This window comes from Pelophylax lessonae (assembly GCF_965119305.1).
Source record: "Pelophylax lessonae genome assembly, chromosome: 7".
NCBI lineage: Eukaryota > Metazoa > Chordata > Amphibia > Anura > Ranidae > Pelophylax > Pelophylax lessonae.
The window spans coordinates 168,326,758-168,345,464 of NC_138774.1; the positions used below are offsets into that span (position 1 = coordinate 168,326,758).

Here is an 18,707-nt window from a genome sequence, read left to right on the forward strand (position 1 = left end):
CCCTGTCAGGCAGACCGCCACCCCAGGGTGCCCCGCAACACACCTAAATTGCCAAGTTCCTTAAATTTAAGGACAGGGACACTGTTCTCCGACTGGCCAGGGATAAAGGAAACATCCCGTTTGGCAATGGAAAAGTGGCTGCCTTTCCGGATTTCTCTGTCGAGGTCCAACACAAACGGCACAGTTTTCAGGAAGCAAAGCGGAGGCTGAGGATCAAAACACCTCAAATATGCTATGCTTTACCCTGCCTGGCTATGGGTAGAGGGGGAAGATTGCGTCCATTTTTTTTGAGGACCTGGAATCTGCAATTTCCTGGCTGGAACACCTGGAAACGAGACGCTGAGTGCCTCTGTCGTAAGGTAGATGTCTTTCCACTTACTCTCCTATTATGCTACTTGCACTGTTTATATCTCCGGATGACTGCTATTCTGGGCCTTGGACTGCTATTGTCTGTGTTCTTCCCTCAATATGCGCCTACTTGTCCTGGCTGACTGTCGGGATTTATCCTTTTGCCCCCCTGCGGGGATATGACCTACTGATTGTTTCTACAGGATGAGCCTCATTCTCTTTTTCCAGCAGACTGCTTCTTCTTGGGTGACTTGTGGACTGGGAGTAATGACCTCATGGTCTATGATGCCATCCAGCGGTTCTTTGTGGTTTCCCACCTTGGACACTTTCAAGCAGCAACCTTCCTGGTTCGCTTTTTTTTTGGTGGCAGGGGGTTGTGTGGTTGGTTGATGGGGATCTATGCCCGCACAAGTTGGGGTGGGTGTAGGGTGGGGTGGGTGGGATGTTTAGGTTATCATTTTGTTATTTTCACGCCTCAACCGGGGTGGATGTACAGTTTACATATTGGGTGCTGTATCTGGGGGGGGGATGGATGTTGGAGAAGCTCGGAGCTCACGATCACATTTCCAAACTATTGTCCCTATGGCTACCTTAAAAATTCCTTACATGGAAAGTCCGTGGTTTGGGAGATAAAATTAAAAGGGTGGCGGCCTTTGCTTTTTTTGAAAAAGCAACAGGCGGATATTACTGTACTGGTGGAAACGCATGCTGAGGGCCGCCCTCAAACGTCCTTGGGTGCGGTGGGCCTATCATTCGTCCTTTACATCTCATTCCAGGGGCGTCTCGGTTCTGATAGGGAAATCGGTGCACTTTGAGCTACGGGACTCTCTGATTGACCCCCTGGGTAGATTCGTTTTCCTGTCAGCGCTGTTTTATGATGAGCCACTCTTAGTTCTGTCGTTTTATGTACCCCCTTCGTTTGCTGCAGATGTAGGGCTGAAGGGCTATGATTTTATGGCCTTGCATCCTGCGATACCAGCAATATGGTTGGGGGATTTGAATACCACACTTAACCCAGTTAGACAAGCTATACAGGGATGGCTCACTTATACCGACCACTGTGGTCTCTCGGTTTGCTAAATTGGTGGCCGAGTTTAATTTGGTGGATTTAGTGGGAGGACCCTATCTCCCACTACTCGGGCCTACTCCTGTTTTTCTGCTGCACATCAGTCTATGTCCCGCATTGACTTTATACTTTTTTCCCCAAAGTGCTACTTCCCAGACTGGTCATGGCGGAATTTGCGGCCTGGTCGTTATCGGATCAGTCCGTATTGGGCCACTTTGAAGCTACATCACAATCCCCTCCCGTGCCTGGCGCCTTAATCCATTCTGGCTTACTCTTTTGCCAGAGGAGGACGGTCTTCATACCAGGTGGTCCCAATTTTTCCTAGAGAATGATGACTCTGCCTCCATGGAGGCAGTCTGGGAAGCTTTTAAATTGCATGCTCGGTCCACTTTGATCTCCTATATAGCCAGGTTGAAGTCTACTTCAGAGGATAGCCTTCAGCGGGTATTACAGGATCTGTCTTCTGCTGAGCAGGAATTTATATCTGACCCTCCTCCTGATAAAGCCTTAAACTCTTAGACTGTTCACCAGGGTGGGTCGATCAACTGCAACAGGAAGAAGCTAAATGTAAACGTTTTTTCCAGAAATAGAGGACGTATGAACATGGAGAGATGACGGGTAAATTGCTAGCGTATCTGGTGTACAGAGAAGATAGGCCCCCTGTTGTAATTAATCTCCGGTCACCTATGGGTGATCCCATCACAGATTCCCCCCCTTTGTGGCCTCTCAATTTCGGAAATTCTTTGAAGATCTGTACACCTCTAGAGCCCCGGCGGATGATACCCTGATGTCTACCTTCTTGGATTCTGTTCAATTCCCTGTGCTGACAGCTGATCAGGTGAAGGTCCTTGAGGCCCCTCTTACTGCCGACAAAATAGCTACGGCTATCTCTAAGTTTTCCAGGGCTAAATCCCCTGGTCTGGATGGACTCCCTATAGAGTTCTATACATATTATGCAGAAATTTTGGTTCCCAGACTTCTCTTTATTCACCCAGATGTTTGACTCTTTGCCCCCTCCTTGCCCCCTCTATGAGGGAGGCCCTAATAATACTGCTTCCAAAACCCGGTAAGGATCCCAACTTGCCTGAATCTTATCTCCCTATCGCAAGTAGATGTCAAAATTCTGGCGATGGTATTGTATCGCCGACTCAATCAGGCGATATTGTGGCTTGTGCATACTGATCAGGCTGGCTTCATGCCAGGTAGGAATACCGCTTTCAATCTACGTAGGCTGTTGATGAATATCCAGGCTTCTCACGATAACGTTGGATCGCAGGTAATAGTTTCGTTAGATACGGCCAAAGCATTTGATTCAGTAGAATGGCGTTACCTATGGACTTGTTTGGGTAAATATGGTTTTGGTCCTAACTTTATTAGCTGCCGGTGGCCAGGGTACTGGCGAACGGGTGGACGTCTGATCAATTCCCCCTTACACGGGGGACTAGGCATGGTTGCCCCTTATCCCCCCTACTTTACACACTGGTAGCTGAACCATTGGCTATCGCAGTGCGCTCACATCCTGACATAGACGGTCTACGTGTAGGTGAACTGACAGAAAAGATTAGTCTATATGCCAATGACACCTTATTGTACCTAGTGGACACCGAGACCTCTTTGACGACCGCCTTGACTTTGATTTCACAATATGGGGAGTTCTCTGGGCTCAAAATCAATTGGGACAAATCCCTCATTCTTCCTATTAATAGTGGCACGGCCTCTCCCACTGCTGCTACGGCTCCTCTGCAGAGAGTAAGCTGTATTAAGTATTTGGGGGTCAAGATTACTAGATTCACCCTGGTTTATGTTTCAGATAATCTATTGCCCCTCCGATCCCTAATCCAAATTGCATATGTGGGATCGCCTGCCAATTGGAGTGATAGGTAGAGTGAATCTTGTCAAGATGGTACTTCTCCCCAAATTATTGTATGTGTTATGGCACTCCCCTGTATATTTACCCCTAAAACATTTCAAATCTCTCAAGGCCTTACTCTTTATATGGGGGTCCAGCAGACAAACTTCCCTGGCAGAAATTGAAATGTCCCACGGATCTGGGGGGGGGGGGCGTTTCCCGACATCAATATGTATTACCTGGCGGCACAACTGTCCCAACTATATCCTGGTAGCAAGGAAGATAGCCACAGATTTCTATTGCGGCTTTGCCCGCGCTGGTCACACCATATGGGTGAAGCTCTTCATATTATACCTGGGTGCTGACTCACTTGGGGACCGAACATCCTTTTTGTATCATTATAGGAGGTGGTTTCTACTAGATTACGATTGCCGTGGCACATACTTTGACTACGTTGTGGCATAATCCCTCTCCCCTGAATTCCTTAGTACGCGGGATTGTCATGTTTGGAGTGCTAGGGGAATATTCTACCGGTCTCACATGTTGGACACCTCCCTGAAATCCTTTGATGGTTTAAAGGAGGAATTCCATTTGCCGAATTTGATTCTTTTTCATTATCTGCAACTTCGTCATGCTTATCAAGTACAGTTCCCCACTGCTGACCACTATCTTGAACCGGTTGATGTGCTAGCCATAGTTAGGGGGGGGGGGGGGGGGGGGTGAAACTCGAAGGTTAATCTCCACTTTTTACAGGACGTTGACGGTACCGACTGCGACAACACTGGCTTATACCCTTAAGTCCCGCTGGGAACGAGATGTAGACAACATTGACGATGAAGATTGGGGGGGGGGAGCGTTCGATGCGTGTCGCCTGGTGTCCCCGAAACTTTCGGATCCCCACACTCAATTATATATTCTACATCGGTCCCATCTTACCCCTGTTCAGTTGGCACGCTAAAAACCTGATCAATCACCCCTATGCCCCATGTGTACTGAGTGCACGGGTACTTTCTATCACTTGTGGCACGGTGTTAAAATTCAGGGATATTGGCAAAAGATTCTCAAATTTCTCCATGATCACATGGGTTCACCCCTGACCTTGCTCCCTAAGCCTTGCTTGTGAGGTATCCTTCTGAAGTTGGACATAGATAAGCACATGCAGACTTTCCTACATGAAACTCTATTTACAGCCCAGTTGCACATAGCTAGGAAGTGGATGCGCTCACAACCACCCTTATTGACGGACTGGATTTCTGAAATAAATCTCACCCTTCCTTATAAAAAAATTCTGTATACCCATAGGGGTTGTCCTCAAAAATTCTACAAAATCTGGGACAGATGGCTACATGTTGCAGAAACTTGTGCACCCCAGGTTGACTAGTCTATTGGGGCCCTTTCACCCCTAGGTACAGTCTACTACAATGCTGGAGATCTATGTCTTTTTTTTTTTTTTTTTTCCTTTTGCCCTCTCCCCCACCGCGTGTTGCTCCTTTTTCATTCCTTTTTTTATTATTGTCCCCATTTGTAGGTCTATAGATACCATTAGACCCACACTGGTTGAAGCCTTTTTTGTTTTGGTTTTTATTCCTCAGATATGTCAGGTGTGGAATGACGCTAGAAAAAGGGGAGCTGCTGTTTAAGCTGAAAACGCAGGAAAAAAAAAAAAAAAAAGCTAGAACCCCAAGTTCTTGCTGTTTAGGCAGTTTCCACTCAAGTCGATGGAACAAAAACGCTCAAACCTGCCTGAAAAGTAGTGCATGTACTTTGAGCGACAGGCAACAAAACGTTTCATTCTGAACAGAGGTCATTAAAATGATTGGGACTTTCCTTGTTTAGCTGAAAAATGCTGAAGTGTGAACAGGGGCCTTACTGTTCCTTGTAAATCCTCAAATACCCATTATAGGTTCCAGGGTTAGCTCTTAAGTAGCAGGGGCGTAAACAAAGATTGTGTCATCCAATGATGGCTTCTACATGGTAACCAAATCAAGGTGACAAAGGTAAACCAGATCTAAGATAATTTCTGGGTAGAACTTAAGAGGACTAAATTCCACCCTTTCTTCCGCTTCACAAAGCTAAGGGTTTTAGAAAAAATGTATGCCACAACCATCGTTGGGCAAGCAGGGAGACAACAGCAGATGCAAAAAGCATCATCTGGAACAGTTATCGGCAAATCTGTACCACTGTATCTGTATACACTCACAAGTGTCTTTTTCTTTTATAAGCTGTATATGAAGGGGTAAATAATAAATTCAATTAACAAGAACACACAATAAGTGCAGGTTCACACATTTAGAAACCTACCATAAATGAACCTAAATATGATCATGATTTTATCCAACATTTTTTCAAGCTCTTCATCTGTAGCTTCTTTGTTTCCAGTTCGTAGTTTTGAATCCACATACTTTGCTGTAAAGTTAAATAAAATATTAGCATTTTAGGCATTTCGCTAGCCACTGTGTGTGAGAATATACAAGGATACAAATCAGCGAAACCACACTAAGTGCTAAAATACAATTATTATATGTGAAATACCTAAATATTGTACATCATAAACTTAGACCTATAATGTGCATCTCCACGTGCCATCTGTATCAATAAAAGTCAATATAGTGCAGCGCAATTTAATCAGTGCAATAAATACCACACCCCAATTCAAAATGAATATGCAAAAATGAAAAAATGTCAAAAATTATTCCTCTCAGACTCATAACAATGTCCATCTATTAAAAGTCCGAAACCAATCAAGCTCCATTACCCAAAAGTAATTAATGGGTGAATATTCCACTTCTGTTCCTTCAGTGAATTGCTACCACCATAACAAAAAGCCTGCTCACCTCATATATAAATATATAGGCTTATCATTCCAGACTCAGTGGGGATGGACACCTCTCCTCTCTCTCCCAGACGTGGATACTCTTATTTGCTCATAGATCATAAGTACACCACGCGGAATGAAAAAGGAAATACCATAGTGTTCTCTGCTACAACAGTTTATTAAAACACCCCCTCTTAAAAAACACACTTCTAATAAGACAGCATAAAAATGCTTAAAAACAATCCTGTCAGCTGGCTCACCAATCCTCACTAGCAGCGTGACAGAGTGACTTCATTTGGCTCCTCCCTCCTAGACGCATAGCACTAACACTATGGTATTGCCTTTTTCATTCCACGTGGTATACTTCTAACATATGAGAAAATAAAGAGTATTGAGGTCCAGGAGATAGGAGAGGTGACTATCACTACCGGAGGAGTCTGGAGTACTAAGCCTATATATATTCGTATATGAGGTGAACGTTTTTTTCACCTGGTGGTGACAGTGCACTGAAGGAACAGAAGTGGAATATTTGCTCATTCATTACTTTTTGGTAGTGGAACACGATTATGGTCTTTTAATAGATGGGACATTGTTCCGAGTATATTTATAGAAGAATATTTTTAGGACATTTTTTGCATTATTCATTTTGAAGGAGGGTGTAGTATTTTTTGCACTGATTCAATTGTGCTGCACTATATTGACTGTTATGGAGTGTATACACACAAGCAATCTTATTGTGTGTGTGTCAGTGGGAGCCTCAGAGGCACCGCATCCCAGTTAAATAAGACAGGATACAAGAAATTCTCTGACAAAGAGCAGTGTTTTTTTGTTTTGTTTTGTTAAGGTGCCAATAAATTGCATGTTCAATTAAGATTCATGCGTTTTTCATTACATCGATTCATGTTAAAAAAAATAAATAAATAAAAAAAAAGCACAAACAATGAAGATAACTTTAAAAATATTCTTCTTAATAGTTTTTTGTGCTTCTTGGTTAACATGAATTGATATAATAAAAAACACACATTTTAATTGAACATGCAATTCTAGCTATTGGCGCCTTAAAAATCACTGCTCTTTGTCAGAGCTTTTCTTGTATCCTGTCTTATTTAACTGTGATGCCGTGCCTCTGAGACTCTCACTGATCTCCCCTCCTGTATCTGTGTCAGAGCATTTATTGTACCCTGTCTTATAATCATTTAAAATTGCATGATTGCATTGCAGAAACATAAGCAGCAGAGGTAAACCAAGTTACCGTGAAAAATGTTTAAACTATCTGCCAAAGCAGTGCATAGAAGAAAAAGATGTTTAATCTGCCTAAGGACCCTATAGAGGCCTTGCTGAACAAACCCCCTACAGGTGACGCAGCAAAATTAATCACCTTTATGTTTAATGTTGCCAAGTAAACTATTGTCCATTCATGGACATTCAACTTTTCTGAAGTATTTTCCCCACTAAAAATTGTACCATGGCAAATGAAAACCTGTCAGTTATTTCAACGGACACCCATGCAAATACTGTACGTGCAGGTGAGCAAGAAGGTGTAGTTTCCATGGATTTTGTACTCCCAAACTTAAGGGCATTGCATCCATGAAATATTAAAACACTCAAGTGGTCCATGGGGGGGACTTTCTTCCCTATACCCTTTTCCATCCCCATTCCTTCCCTCTTCTTTCTCCAACCCCAATGCTTTCCTCTCTATCCTCTTCTTTCCTTTTTTTCCTCTTCTCCACACTTCTGTAACACACTGAAAACAGAGATGCCTCAATATCAAAGACTGATATGCACCGGTGGCATATAAGACCTCTTTTTTCTTTGTAAACCAGAAAACTCCCCTTTGGGACCACTCGCTTGCCGATTTCCCATATTGTCACACAAGCTGTATATCGCTGTAACCCAGCTCAACAGCGTCTCTTTAATGTTATGCACCCTACTGTTGTTAATTTCCATCTAAAGAAATATACTGTGGCTTTCACCTTTTTTTTAATGCATTGAAAAAGTCAAAAAAAAAAAAAACAAGAAGAAGAAAAGTAAGAGTCTGTAGCCAAACAAATATTGAATATCATTACCTATAAGCTCAGCTGGTTTGTTTGGTCGCTTGTTAATGAAAGTTTCAAAGGCTTCTTTCATGGCATTGACAAACTTTTCATTTTTCATGAAGCAGACATCGATCACATGGTCAACTTTGTCTTTAAAGTCAAGCAATTCTTGTACCATAGTCCTATCCTTTTCTGGATTAATCACAATCGTGCTGCCAAAAGCCTGAAAAAGAAATGAAAATTTCTACTAAAATACATGTCAACAAAGGTGGTATTAGGTGACAAATGCTGGTGAAATAACTGGCATCTACACCACTAAGGCCCCTTTCACAAGGGCTCTCCGATCCGGTCCGCCCGTCAGTCGGTTTTTCAGGCGAACCTGATCGGATGCTCCATGCAGCCCTATGGAGCAGCGGATGTCAGCGGAGATATCTCTGCTGACACCTGCGATGCTATCCAATCCAGTCCAGTCCATAAAATTTGGACGGATGGAAATCCCATTTTTCCATCTGTCTGGAGGATCGGATCTGATTGAATGAAAACAGACAGGCGGTCAGTTTTTATCTGATCTCCCACAGAGGAAAGCGGGGCTCTGACAACTTACTTTGCAGAGACGGCGCTGCCATTGACCTGCTCAGTGGGGATTGGCAAATCGATCCCCACTGAGCAAAACGGAGTCCGTAGGAGACCGCTCGTGTGAAAGGGGCCTTAAGATGTAAAATAGCCTAGTACGCACTGTAAACTAATTTTCTTTGAGTCACTTTGAGGGACAAAGGACACCTAAAACCTTCCAGGTTAGCTTGACATCTGCAGGGGTATTGGTCAATACAAAAACTGTAGACCAGCCAAGGATACCCCCTTCTATTATCAGCACGCCTCAGTCTAAAGCAGTACTGGGAACATGATTAAAAAAAAAACACACAAATGTGGGAACTTTGTCCCGCAGTGATTCTTTTTATTGTAAAATCCTATTTTCGTCATCATTCATTGACAGACACAGGCGTCTGTAACCTTCAGGACCTCCAAAAAGCAGTCCAACTGAGGGGTGTTCAACTCAGCATGAAACCACGAACAGGCTCAATGTGAGGACTGCCTGCAGCTCAAAAAAGCTGCAATGTAGAACTTCCAAGTACAAGACCAGGTAACCAACCAACCACTGCTTGATTCCAAAAAGCCCAGGAAGTGCTCAAAGTTACAGTAAAGCGAGCCCTGATGGTAAAAGGTGAAACCCGATCCTTAAGCCCAAAAGCTTGAACGATGGTCTGACCCACCTAGAGATGTTGAAATGAGAAGCTGCAGCATGTGCACAAGGTCCATCAGTGATTTAAAAAAAAAAAAAAAAAAATAAAGAATCTGTTTTCCAGCAAGAAGTAGTGGCTGAGTAATACTTTCAGTCTGAACCAAATTAAGGAAATTTAGGAAAAAAACTGAATTTTTGTAAAATCTTACCTGTAAAATTCCTTTCTCTAAATCCTCAGACAGTCGCCGCCCTCTTCATATTCGTCACAATGGGGTATTAGACTTTGCTCCGAAGGAGTAGCTAGGCAACAGAATATGTTAATATAAAAGTTTTAACACATCCCACCCCCAGGGGGTGGTCCCCTCAGTCAATACCCTCCTACTTCCTGTATCCATACTCCAGTTTCAGTGGAATAGCAGTAGAGAGTACATTCAACCCCAAAAGAGGGGCGGGGGCGGCGACTGTCGGAGGACTCAGAGAAAGGAATTTTACAGGTAAGATTTTACAAAAATTCCGTTTTCTCTTACGTCCTCCGACAGTCGCCGCCCTCTTCATATTCGTCACAATGGGGACGTCCCAAAGCAGTGCAAACATGAGGGGTGGGAAACGCAGCCGCGCCCAAGGCAACGCCGTCTCCACAGCAGAAAAAGGAACCTTACCAAAGGAAGGAAACCCTCTGGGCAACAGTAGAAAAAACTTGCTCAACAGAAGCAAAAGAATCCCAGGAAAACAAATAACCTAGGGATAACAACATGTATCCCAACAGCCAAGAAGCCCATACAAGAGGCTCTAGGGAACTGCCGCACTAAGAACCTTGCGGCCAAAGGAAGCATCTGCCGATGCCTGAACATCCACTCTGTAGAATTTTGTGAAGGTGTGAACGGACGACCAAGTCGCCGCCTTACACACCTGGGCCACAGAAGCCCCATGACGACAGGCCCAAGACGTACTCAGAGATCTTGTAGAGTGCGCCTTCACAGGCACAGGGGGAACTCTCCCCTTTAAAGCATAGGCCTGTTCCACAGTCTGTCTGATCCATTTGGCAATGGTAGAGGCCGATGCAGCCAAGCCCTTCCGAGGTCCCTCAGGAAGGACAAACAAGGAATCCGACTTGCGGAAAGATTCAGTCGATTTCAGGTAAACCCTAATCGCCCGAACAACATCCAAGGAATGCAGCTCCACCTCCTTCGGAAGTTTGGGCTTCGCGCAGAGCGAAGGCAGGACAATATCCTCATTGATGTGAAAATCCAAAACCCTCTTCGGAAGAAAAGAAGGGTTAGGTCGTAAGACCACCTTATCCAGATGAAGGACCAGATACGGAGACTTGCAGGACAAAGCTGCCAGCTCCGAAACCCTGCGAGCCAAAGTGATCGCCACCAAAAAAGCGACTTTCTTGGACAACATGGACAACGAGATCTTCCTGATCTGTTCAAAAGGAGCATGTTGTAGCACGGACAGAACAAGATTCAAGTCCCAAGGAGGCAAAGGTTCCCTCCTAGGAGGGACCAGATGTCGCACCCCTTGAACAAAGGTACTAACCAAAGAGTTAGACGCCACAGGACGTTGAAAAAGAACGGCCAGCGCAGACACCTGACCCTTGACCGTAGCCAGCGCCAAACGCTGGTCGACACCCGTCTGAAGGAAGGACAACACCCTAGACACCGAGTAAGTGCGAGGTGAAAACCCCCTGGACTCACACCAGGCAAAGTAGGCCTTCCAAGTACGGTGATAGACCTTCCCCGAGGAAGACTTCCTCGCGTTAATCAAAGTGTGAATGAACTCCGGAGAGAGACCCCTATCCTTCAGGACCTCGGTTTCAACAGCCAGGCCATCAAAGCCAGCGACTGTAAAGCAGGATGGAATATCGGCCCTTGAGACAAGAGATCTTCTCGAAGAGGCAGACGCCAAGGAGCGTCGACCGCCAGGTTCACGAGGTCCGCGTACCAGGACCGGCGAGGCCAGTCCGGTGCCACAAGAATCACCGTGTGTGGTTCCGAGTTCAACCTGCGAAGGAACCTGGGCAGCAATTGGATCGGCGGGAACGCATACAGCAGCCGATACTGGTGCCACGGGGCCACCAACGCGTCGGACGTGTCTGCCCGAGGATCGCGCGTCCTTGCCACGAACCTTTTTACCTTGTTGTTCAGACGAGACGCGAACAGGTCCACTTCCGGAAGACCCCACTTCGCGCACAACATCTGGAAGACAGCCGGGTGGAGAGACCATTCCCCCTGATCCAGGGTCTGGCGACTCAGATAATCCGCCTGCCAGTTCTCCACCCCCGGAATGTGTACCGCCGATATCGCCGGGACATGAGTCTCGGCCCAAGAAAGAATGCCGGCCACTTCCCGAGCCGCTCGGGCACTCCTGGTGCCCCCTTGGTGATTGACGTAAGCCACCGCCGTGGCATTGTCCGTCTGCACCCGAACCGGACAGCGGCGCAGCCTGTCCGTCCAACGGTGAAGGCAAAGATTTATCGCACGCAACTCCAGAATGTTGATCGGAAGGGAGGATTCCTCCCCCGACCAAGTCCCCTGGGCGGACAGAACGCCCAGAACACCACCCCAGCCCGACAGGCTGGCGTCCGTGGTGATCACCGTCCATGAAAGAGGACGAAAAGACTTGCCCCCCGACACCGCCGGGGACTGGAGCCACCACAGAAGATCCCTTCTGGTGCGACGGCTCAACGAAATCTGGACATCCAGAGACTGCGGACGCCCGTCCCACTTGGACAGAATCTCCGCTTGGAGACCCCTCGTGTGAAACTGGGCAAAGGGAATTGCCTCGAAAGCCGAGACCATCAGACCCAGACACCGCATGCACTTCCGCAGGGATGAGCACGGAACGTCCCTGAGGGACTGGACTTCTCCCTGAAGAACCTTGAGTTTGTCGTCCGGAAGGAAGACCTTCGCTTGGACTGAGTCCAGGATCATTCCCAAATAGGGAAGACGAACCGCCGGGCACAGTGTCGATTTCGGATAATTTATCGTCCAACCAAACTCCTGCAGAGTCTGCACCGTGATGGACAGATCCTTCTCCAGACCCTGGCTGGTCGCAGACCGAACCAGAATGTCGTCCAGATACCCCAGGACAGAAATGCCCTGGGCCCTTAACAAGGCCAGCAGTGGCGCAAGCACCTTGGTGAAAACCCGCGGAGCCGAAGCGAGGCCAAAAGGCAACGCCACGAATTGGTAGTGATCCTCCGCAATGGCGAATCGAAGGTACCTCTGGTGACCCTCGAAAATGGGGATGTGTAGGTACGCATCCTTCAGATCGATGGAGGCCATGAATTACCCCGGAACCAGGGCAGCCACCACCGACCGCAGAGATTCCATGCGGAACTTGCGAACCCGCACAAAGCGGTTTAGAGCCTTCAGGTCCAGAATTGGACGAACCTTGCCCTCCTTCCTGGGTACAGTGAACAGATTCGAATAGAACCCCCGAAATCTGTCCCGATGAGGCACCGGGACCACCACTCCCTGAGCTCTCAGGTCCCGCACCGCCAGGTGCAGATACCGTAAACGCTCCGGAGACAGTTGAAGATTCGAGGGAAAAAATCTGCTCTCCGGCCGAGAGAGAAACTCGATCTTGTAACCAGATCGAACGATTTCCTGAACCCACCTGTCCCGAACACGGGCCAGCCAAGGTTGTAGAAAACCGAGCAAGCGTCCCCCCACCCCAGAACCGGGTGAGGGCGCCCCTTCAGGCCGCAGCGGATCCGGATTGGCCGGACTTCTGCTTACCTGTCCACGGCTTCTTTTGAGAGCCCTGACCTTTGAACGGTTTGCCCTTAAAGTGCGGCCGAAAGGCACGAAAGGACCCCTGAGAGGGCCGAAAGGAAGCATGCTTCTTACCAGTAGTCGACTTAGCCTTCTGGGATTGGGGCAAGAGCGTGCTCTTACCACCCGTGATCCCCTTTATCAGTGTATCCAAGGATTCACCAAAAAGGCGAGAACCGTCATAAGGAAGATTGGCTAAAGTCTTGCGAGAAGATTGGTCCACCGACCAACACTTCAACCAAACCAAACGGCGAGACAACACCGCCACACCGTGTACACGTGCGGCCAACGGGACCATATCCAAGTCCGCATCGCACAAATACATGACACCCTGATGGATTTGATCCACCATGTCCAATGTCGCCTGCGGGGCTGAGTCAGCCACCAAAACGCGTCTAAGCACCTGCGTCCAACTCGCGACCGCCTGGGCCGCCATAAGGGAAGCAAACAGAGCTTTCAACATAGAACCCATAATAGAATAGGTATGACGGGCAAGAGACTCCAGCCTCTTGTCCGTGGCATCCCGGAACACCGGGGTATCCTCAGCAGGAATCGCAGTGGACTTATTCAAAACCGCGATCGCGTGATCCACCGGAGGTGGTACACACCAACGCTCGTCAGTAGCGGGCGTGAAAGGATAACGCAATTTGAACCTACTGGGTACAGCAAAAGGCTTGCGGATATTACGCCATTGTTCTTTAACAGCGTTGTGAAAATCATCCGTGCAGGGAAAAACCTGCGATGTCTTGCGCCGTCTCTTTGTCCCATAAGCTGCCAAGGCAGCAGGTGGACACGGTTCATCCTGCAAGCGCAGCGTATGTTTAATAGAAGCAACCATTTCATCCATGAGTGCAAGCTCTTCAGACGAGCCAGGGGGAGAAATATCAACCCCCTCAGCCTCCATTTCTGACCCTACAAGGTCCAGGGAGGCACGGGACCCTGACAAGGAGACCCCAGCAACAGCAGCCCCATCACCAACACCCTCTGAATCAGAGGAAATTGAAAACTCTGGGCCTTTGAGGATTGAGCAGCCATCAGCAATTGCACCTGAGTCGCAAGGCTAGCCACAATCGCAGCCAAATCCCCCCCCCCCCCCCCCGAGGGGGAAAACCGCAGTCCCCTGGCTTCCCACCAGAATAGAAGCAACCATTTCATCCATGAGTGCAAGCTCTTCAGACGAGCCAGGGGGAGAAATATCAACCCCCTCAACCTCAGCCTCCACCTCGGACCCCACAAGATCCAGGGAGGAACGGGACCCTGATAAGGAGACCCCGGCCACACCAGCCCCTGCACCATCACCCTCTGAACCAGAGGAAATTGAATCTCTGGACCTTTTTGTGGATTGAGCAGCCACCAGCATTTGCACCTGTGCTGCCAGATTAGCCACAATCGCAGCCAAATCCCCCCCTGGGGGGGGAAACAGCAGTCCCCTGACTACCCATCAATGTGGTAGGAAATTTGCCCTCCTGAGAATCCATTGCCCAAAAATTAATGCTGGCCAAGAAGGGGTTAACTGCCCATTTAATAAGCGCAGCGAGCGCAGCCCACCACACACACAGCACAATTGAGACCCCCACAGGGAAGACACAGAACCCAGGCAATGGATAAAGGAAGATGAGAAGGTAAAAACCTGAAGGAGACCTCGCTGTAGCTGCCGCCGCGATCGTGCACACCAGGAAAGAGGAAGTGATGCAATCAGGGCGCTCTGTGAAAGCCTATGGAAGGCTACAAGAAAATGGCCGCCCGCAGTTAAAACATGCGGCTGGGCGAGTGCAGGCAAAATGGCGCCGAAACCGCCGCTCCCCCACTACAGTGATGCATTAACACCACCCATGCAAAAAAACATGGCGGATCGCCGTAGCGATCGCTGTAAAGTGCCCCAACATGGTCAAAAGCATGTCCCACAGCACACAGCCTTCACACACACACAGGCTGACACAGACAGTGCAGCCCAACCCCCCCTCCTTATGCCCACAGCATGCAGCCAGAGAGACAGGGAGAAACAAATCCACAGTGTGAACACAGGCAGGGTAACACAGTCCCAGACTGACAGCCCTCCCAAAACAGACAGGTCCCCACATAAATACACTTACCTCCACGGATGGCGTGGGGAACCCGCACAGGCGAACAAACCGCTGCACACAAGGCAAGGAGAGTCGCATCCAGGACGCAGCACAATGGTGGGTTAAGAAACCGCACAGCGTCCAGTGAGGTAGCCACCTCACCAAGCATCCCTGCACCGAACAGGGATGGGTCGTTCACTGCGCCAGGAGCGATACCTGACTGAACGCTCGATGGCAGGCTGGGAAGCCACCGACCCACAACCTGCGACCAGGGGGATCAGCCTGAGACCCAGCCCGCACGAATCCTCTTCATCAGAAGAACTAACTAACGCTGAAAAAATAACAGCTAAGTAAAGCAAGAGAAAAAACTCAAACAAAAAATCAAAAAAGAAGAAAGAAAGAGTCTGGGGCACAAAGCCCCAGCACAGAGAGAGCCAGCCACTCCTGACAAGCTAGACATTGAAACTGGGAGTATGGATACAGGAAGTAGGAGGGTATTGACTGAGGGGACCACCCCCTGGGGGTGGGATGTGTTAAAACTTTTATATTAACATATTCTGTTGCCTAGCTACTCCTTCGGAGCAAAGTCTAATACCCCATTGTGACGAATATGAAGAGGGCGGCGACTGTCGGAGGACGTAAGAGAAAAATGATTTTTGTCTTACCGTAAAATTATTTTCTCTGATGTTCATTGACTGACACAGCTCCATATCTTCTTTGACCCTTGGGTTATGCTGCTCTCCATAGGAGTAGGACTAGGTGGAAACAAAAAACTTGACTATGCCCCTAGGGCAATCCTATGGGGTATACCTCCAACTTTCTGCTATAGGACTTCAGTTTGTAACATGCAGTGTCAGAAGAATACATAACCCAACTCAACAAAGGGGTGGGTGCTGTGTCCGTCAATGATCATCAGAGAAAAACACACCCAAACCACTGACGCCTGATGACGAAAAACCCAGGAGGTACTGAGCGCCCTTGTAAAATGCACCTTGACAGGGAAAGGAGGAGCCTGACCCTTAATGGAACAGGCCTGCCCCCACCGTCTGCCTGATCGATCTGGAAATAGTCACAGCAGACGTGGCCTGCCCCTTACGAGATCCATCCGTAAGGACACAGAATCAAGTTTTCAAATCGACTCAGTCGTCGCCAGGTACACCCTGATTGCCCGTACCACATCTAGGGAATTCAAAGCAATTTCTTAAGGATGTGTCAGTTTAGGGCCCAAGGAAGGCAACACAGTGTCTTCAATCAAGTGGAAACCCAAGACGACCTTAGGAAGGAATCACTGACAGGGACGTAGCACCATTTTGTCCCTGTGAACTACCAGGTAAAGTGACCAACATGACAACGCAGCCAGTTTTGACATCCCGCATGCAGAAGTAATAGCCACCAAAAAAAGCTACCTTCTGTGACAGAAGTAGTTCACGGATGTTTTCAAAAGACTGTCTTTGAAGAACCGACAGTACCAAACTGAGGTCCCACTGAAGTACCAGAGACCTTACCGGAGGAGCCAAGTGGCGAACCCCCTGAACGAAAGTTTGAACCAAAGAATTTGCAGCCGACAACTGTTGGGAAAAAAATTACCAAGGCAGAAATCTGGCCCTTGATGGTGCCCAGAGTCAAACGTTTATCTATACCTTGTTGTAGAAACTCCAGCAGACGGACATAGAAAAGGAACGGGAGAAACCCCCCCGAGGCTCACACTAAGAAATGTAAGCCCTCCAAACTCTACGATAAATCTTCCTAAAAGTAGATTTTCTAGCTTTTAACTGCTTAGGAATCACCGAATCCGACAACCCTCTATCTTTCAGTACCTGGCTTTCAATAGCCAGGCAGTTAAAGCCAGTGACTGTAAAGCAGGATGGAAGATCGGCCCTTGAGATAAAAGATCATATGAGAGGGAGTCTCTGAGGAACATCGGCTACCAGCCTCACAAGGCCTGTGTACCAAGAATGGCGAGGGCCAGTCTGGAGTCACAAGAATGACTGGAATCCCTTCTGCCTCGATTCTGTGCAGAAGCCTCTGCAGAAGCTGTAGTGGAGGAAAAGTGTAAATCAGACAATACTGACCCCAAGGGGCCACCGGAGCATCTGCGGCGTCAGCCAAAAGGATCCCGAGATCTTGCCACAAACCTCTGAACCCTATGGTTGAGACGAGGCTAACAGGTCCATATCCGGAGTCTCCACCAGAGACAGTTGTTGAAACACTTCCGGGTGAAGAGACCATTCACCCAGACTCCGGGCCTGCCGACTGAGGTAGTCTCCCTGACAATTTTCCACCCCTGGAATGTGCACAGCAGAGAGGGCTGGAACATATTCTGCCCACCAAAGAATGCCGGCTACTTCTCTGGCCGCTAGGGCATTTTTGGTGCCCCCTTGATGATTGATATATGCCAAAGCCGTGGCATTGTCCGACTGAATTCTTACCGGACACCCCTGCAGATGATCCGTCCACAGGGACAGGTAAAGCCTGATCACCTGAATCTCCAGGATATTTATCAGCAGAACTCCTCCCGAGTCCAAACACTTTGAGCCGAATCTGTGCTCAAGACCCCTTCCCACCCGGACAGGCTGGCGTCCGTGGAAACCATTGTCAAGTACAGGGGGAAAAAAGGATTTCCCTGGTCAAAGTGCCGGGGAATGGAGCCACCAAAGCAAGGATCCCCTTGCACCCCGGCTCAACAGGATCAGATTGTCCAGAGATTGATGACTTTTGTCCCATTGGCAAGAATTTCCTTTTGCAGAGGCCTGGTATGGAACTGCACAAACAGAACAACCTCGAAGGTGGAGACCATCAAACCCAGCACTTGCATGCAAGTCCTGAGAGACAACGGACGGTTGGACAACAGGAGCCGAATCGCAGGCTAAAACTTCAACAGTTTTGCCTCCGGAAGAAACACCCTGCCTGAGGTGGAGTCCAAAGTCAGGGCCAGGTAGTCCAGGTTGGTGGACGGAATCAGAGCGGATTTCTGAAAATTCAGCCTCCAGGCGGACTCTTGCAGGGTTCGCACAGTGATGTCCAGATCGACTTTTAAGATAGACAAAGACTCTGCTCGCAGAAGGAGATCACCCAGGTACCCCAGTACAGTGATTCCCCTCTTCCTGAGCAAGGCTAACACCGGGGCCAACACTTTTGTGAACACCTGAGGAGCTGAGGCAAGACCAAATGGTAAAGTCAAGAATTGATAATGTTCCTCTCCCATGGCAAAACAAAGAAAACACTGATGCCCTACATATATTGGAATATGTTAAAGTTAAAGGTACTTGATATCGAGAGGGGCCAGAAAATCCCCTTGATGAAGGGATGCCACCACCTTGAGAATGGACTCCATCCGAACTTTCTGAACCCGCACAAAGCGATTCAGGGCCTTGAGATCCAAGATCAGATGGACCTTGCCTTCCTTCCTGTGAACAGTAAATAGATTGGAATAAAATCCCTGAAAAAAACGTTCCAACCCTGGAACCGGGACAATTACTCCCTGTGATAGCAGATCCTGCACCATCCCATA

At 47.9% G+C, this 18,707-nt stretch overlaps 1 protein-coding gene across 1 annotated transcript in view; it reads right to left on the reverse strand.

The window, feature by feature from the left end:
* The window catches only part of CUL4B (cullin 4B), a gene marked incomplete at its 5' end in the record, with an annotated part of 177,300 nt that overhangs the window by 48,294 nt on the left and 110,299 nt on the right, over positions 1-18,707 (reverse strand). Inside the window, 2 exons of the mRNA XM_082263638.1 lie at positions 5,565-5,669; positions 8,145-8,337. Coding sequence (XP_082119764.1) covers positions 5,565-5,669; positions 8,145-8,337 — 298 coding nt within the window. The remainder of the gene's footprint in view (positions 1-5,564; positions 5,670-8,144; positions 8,338-18,707) is intronic.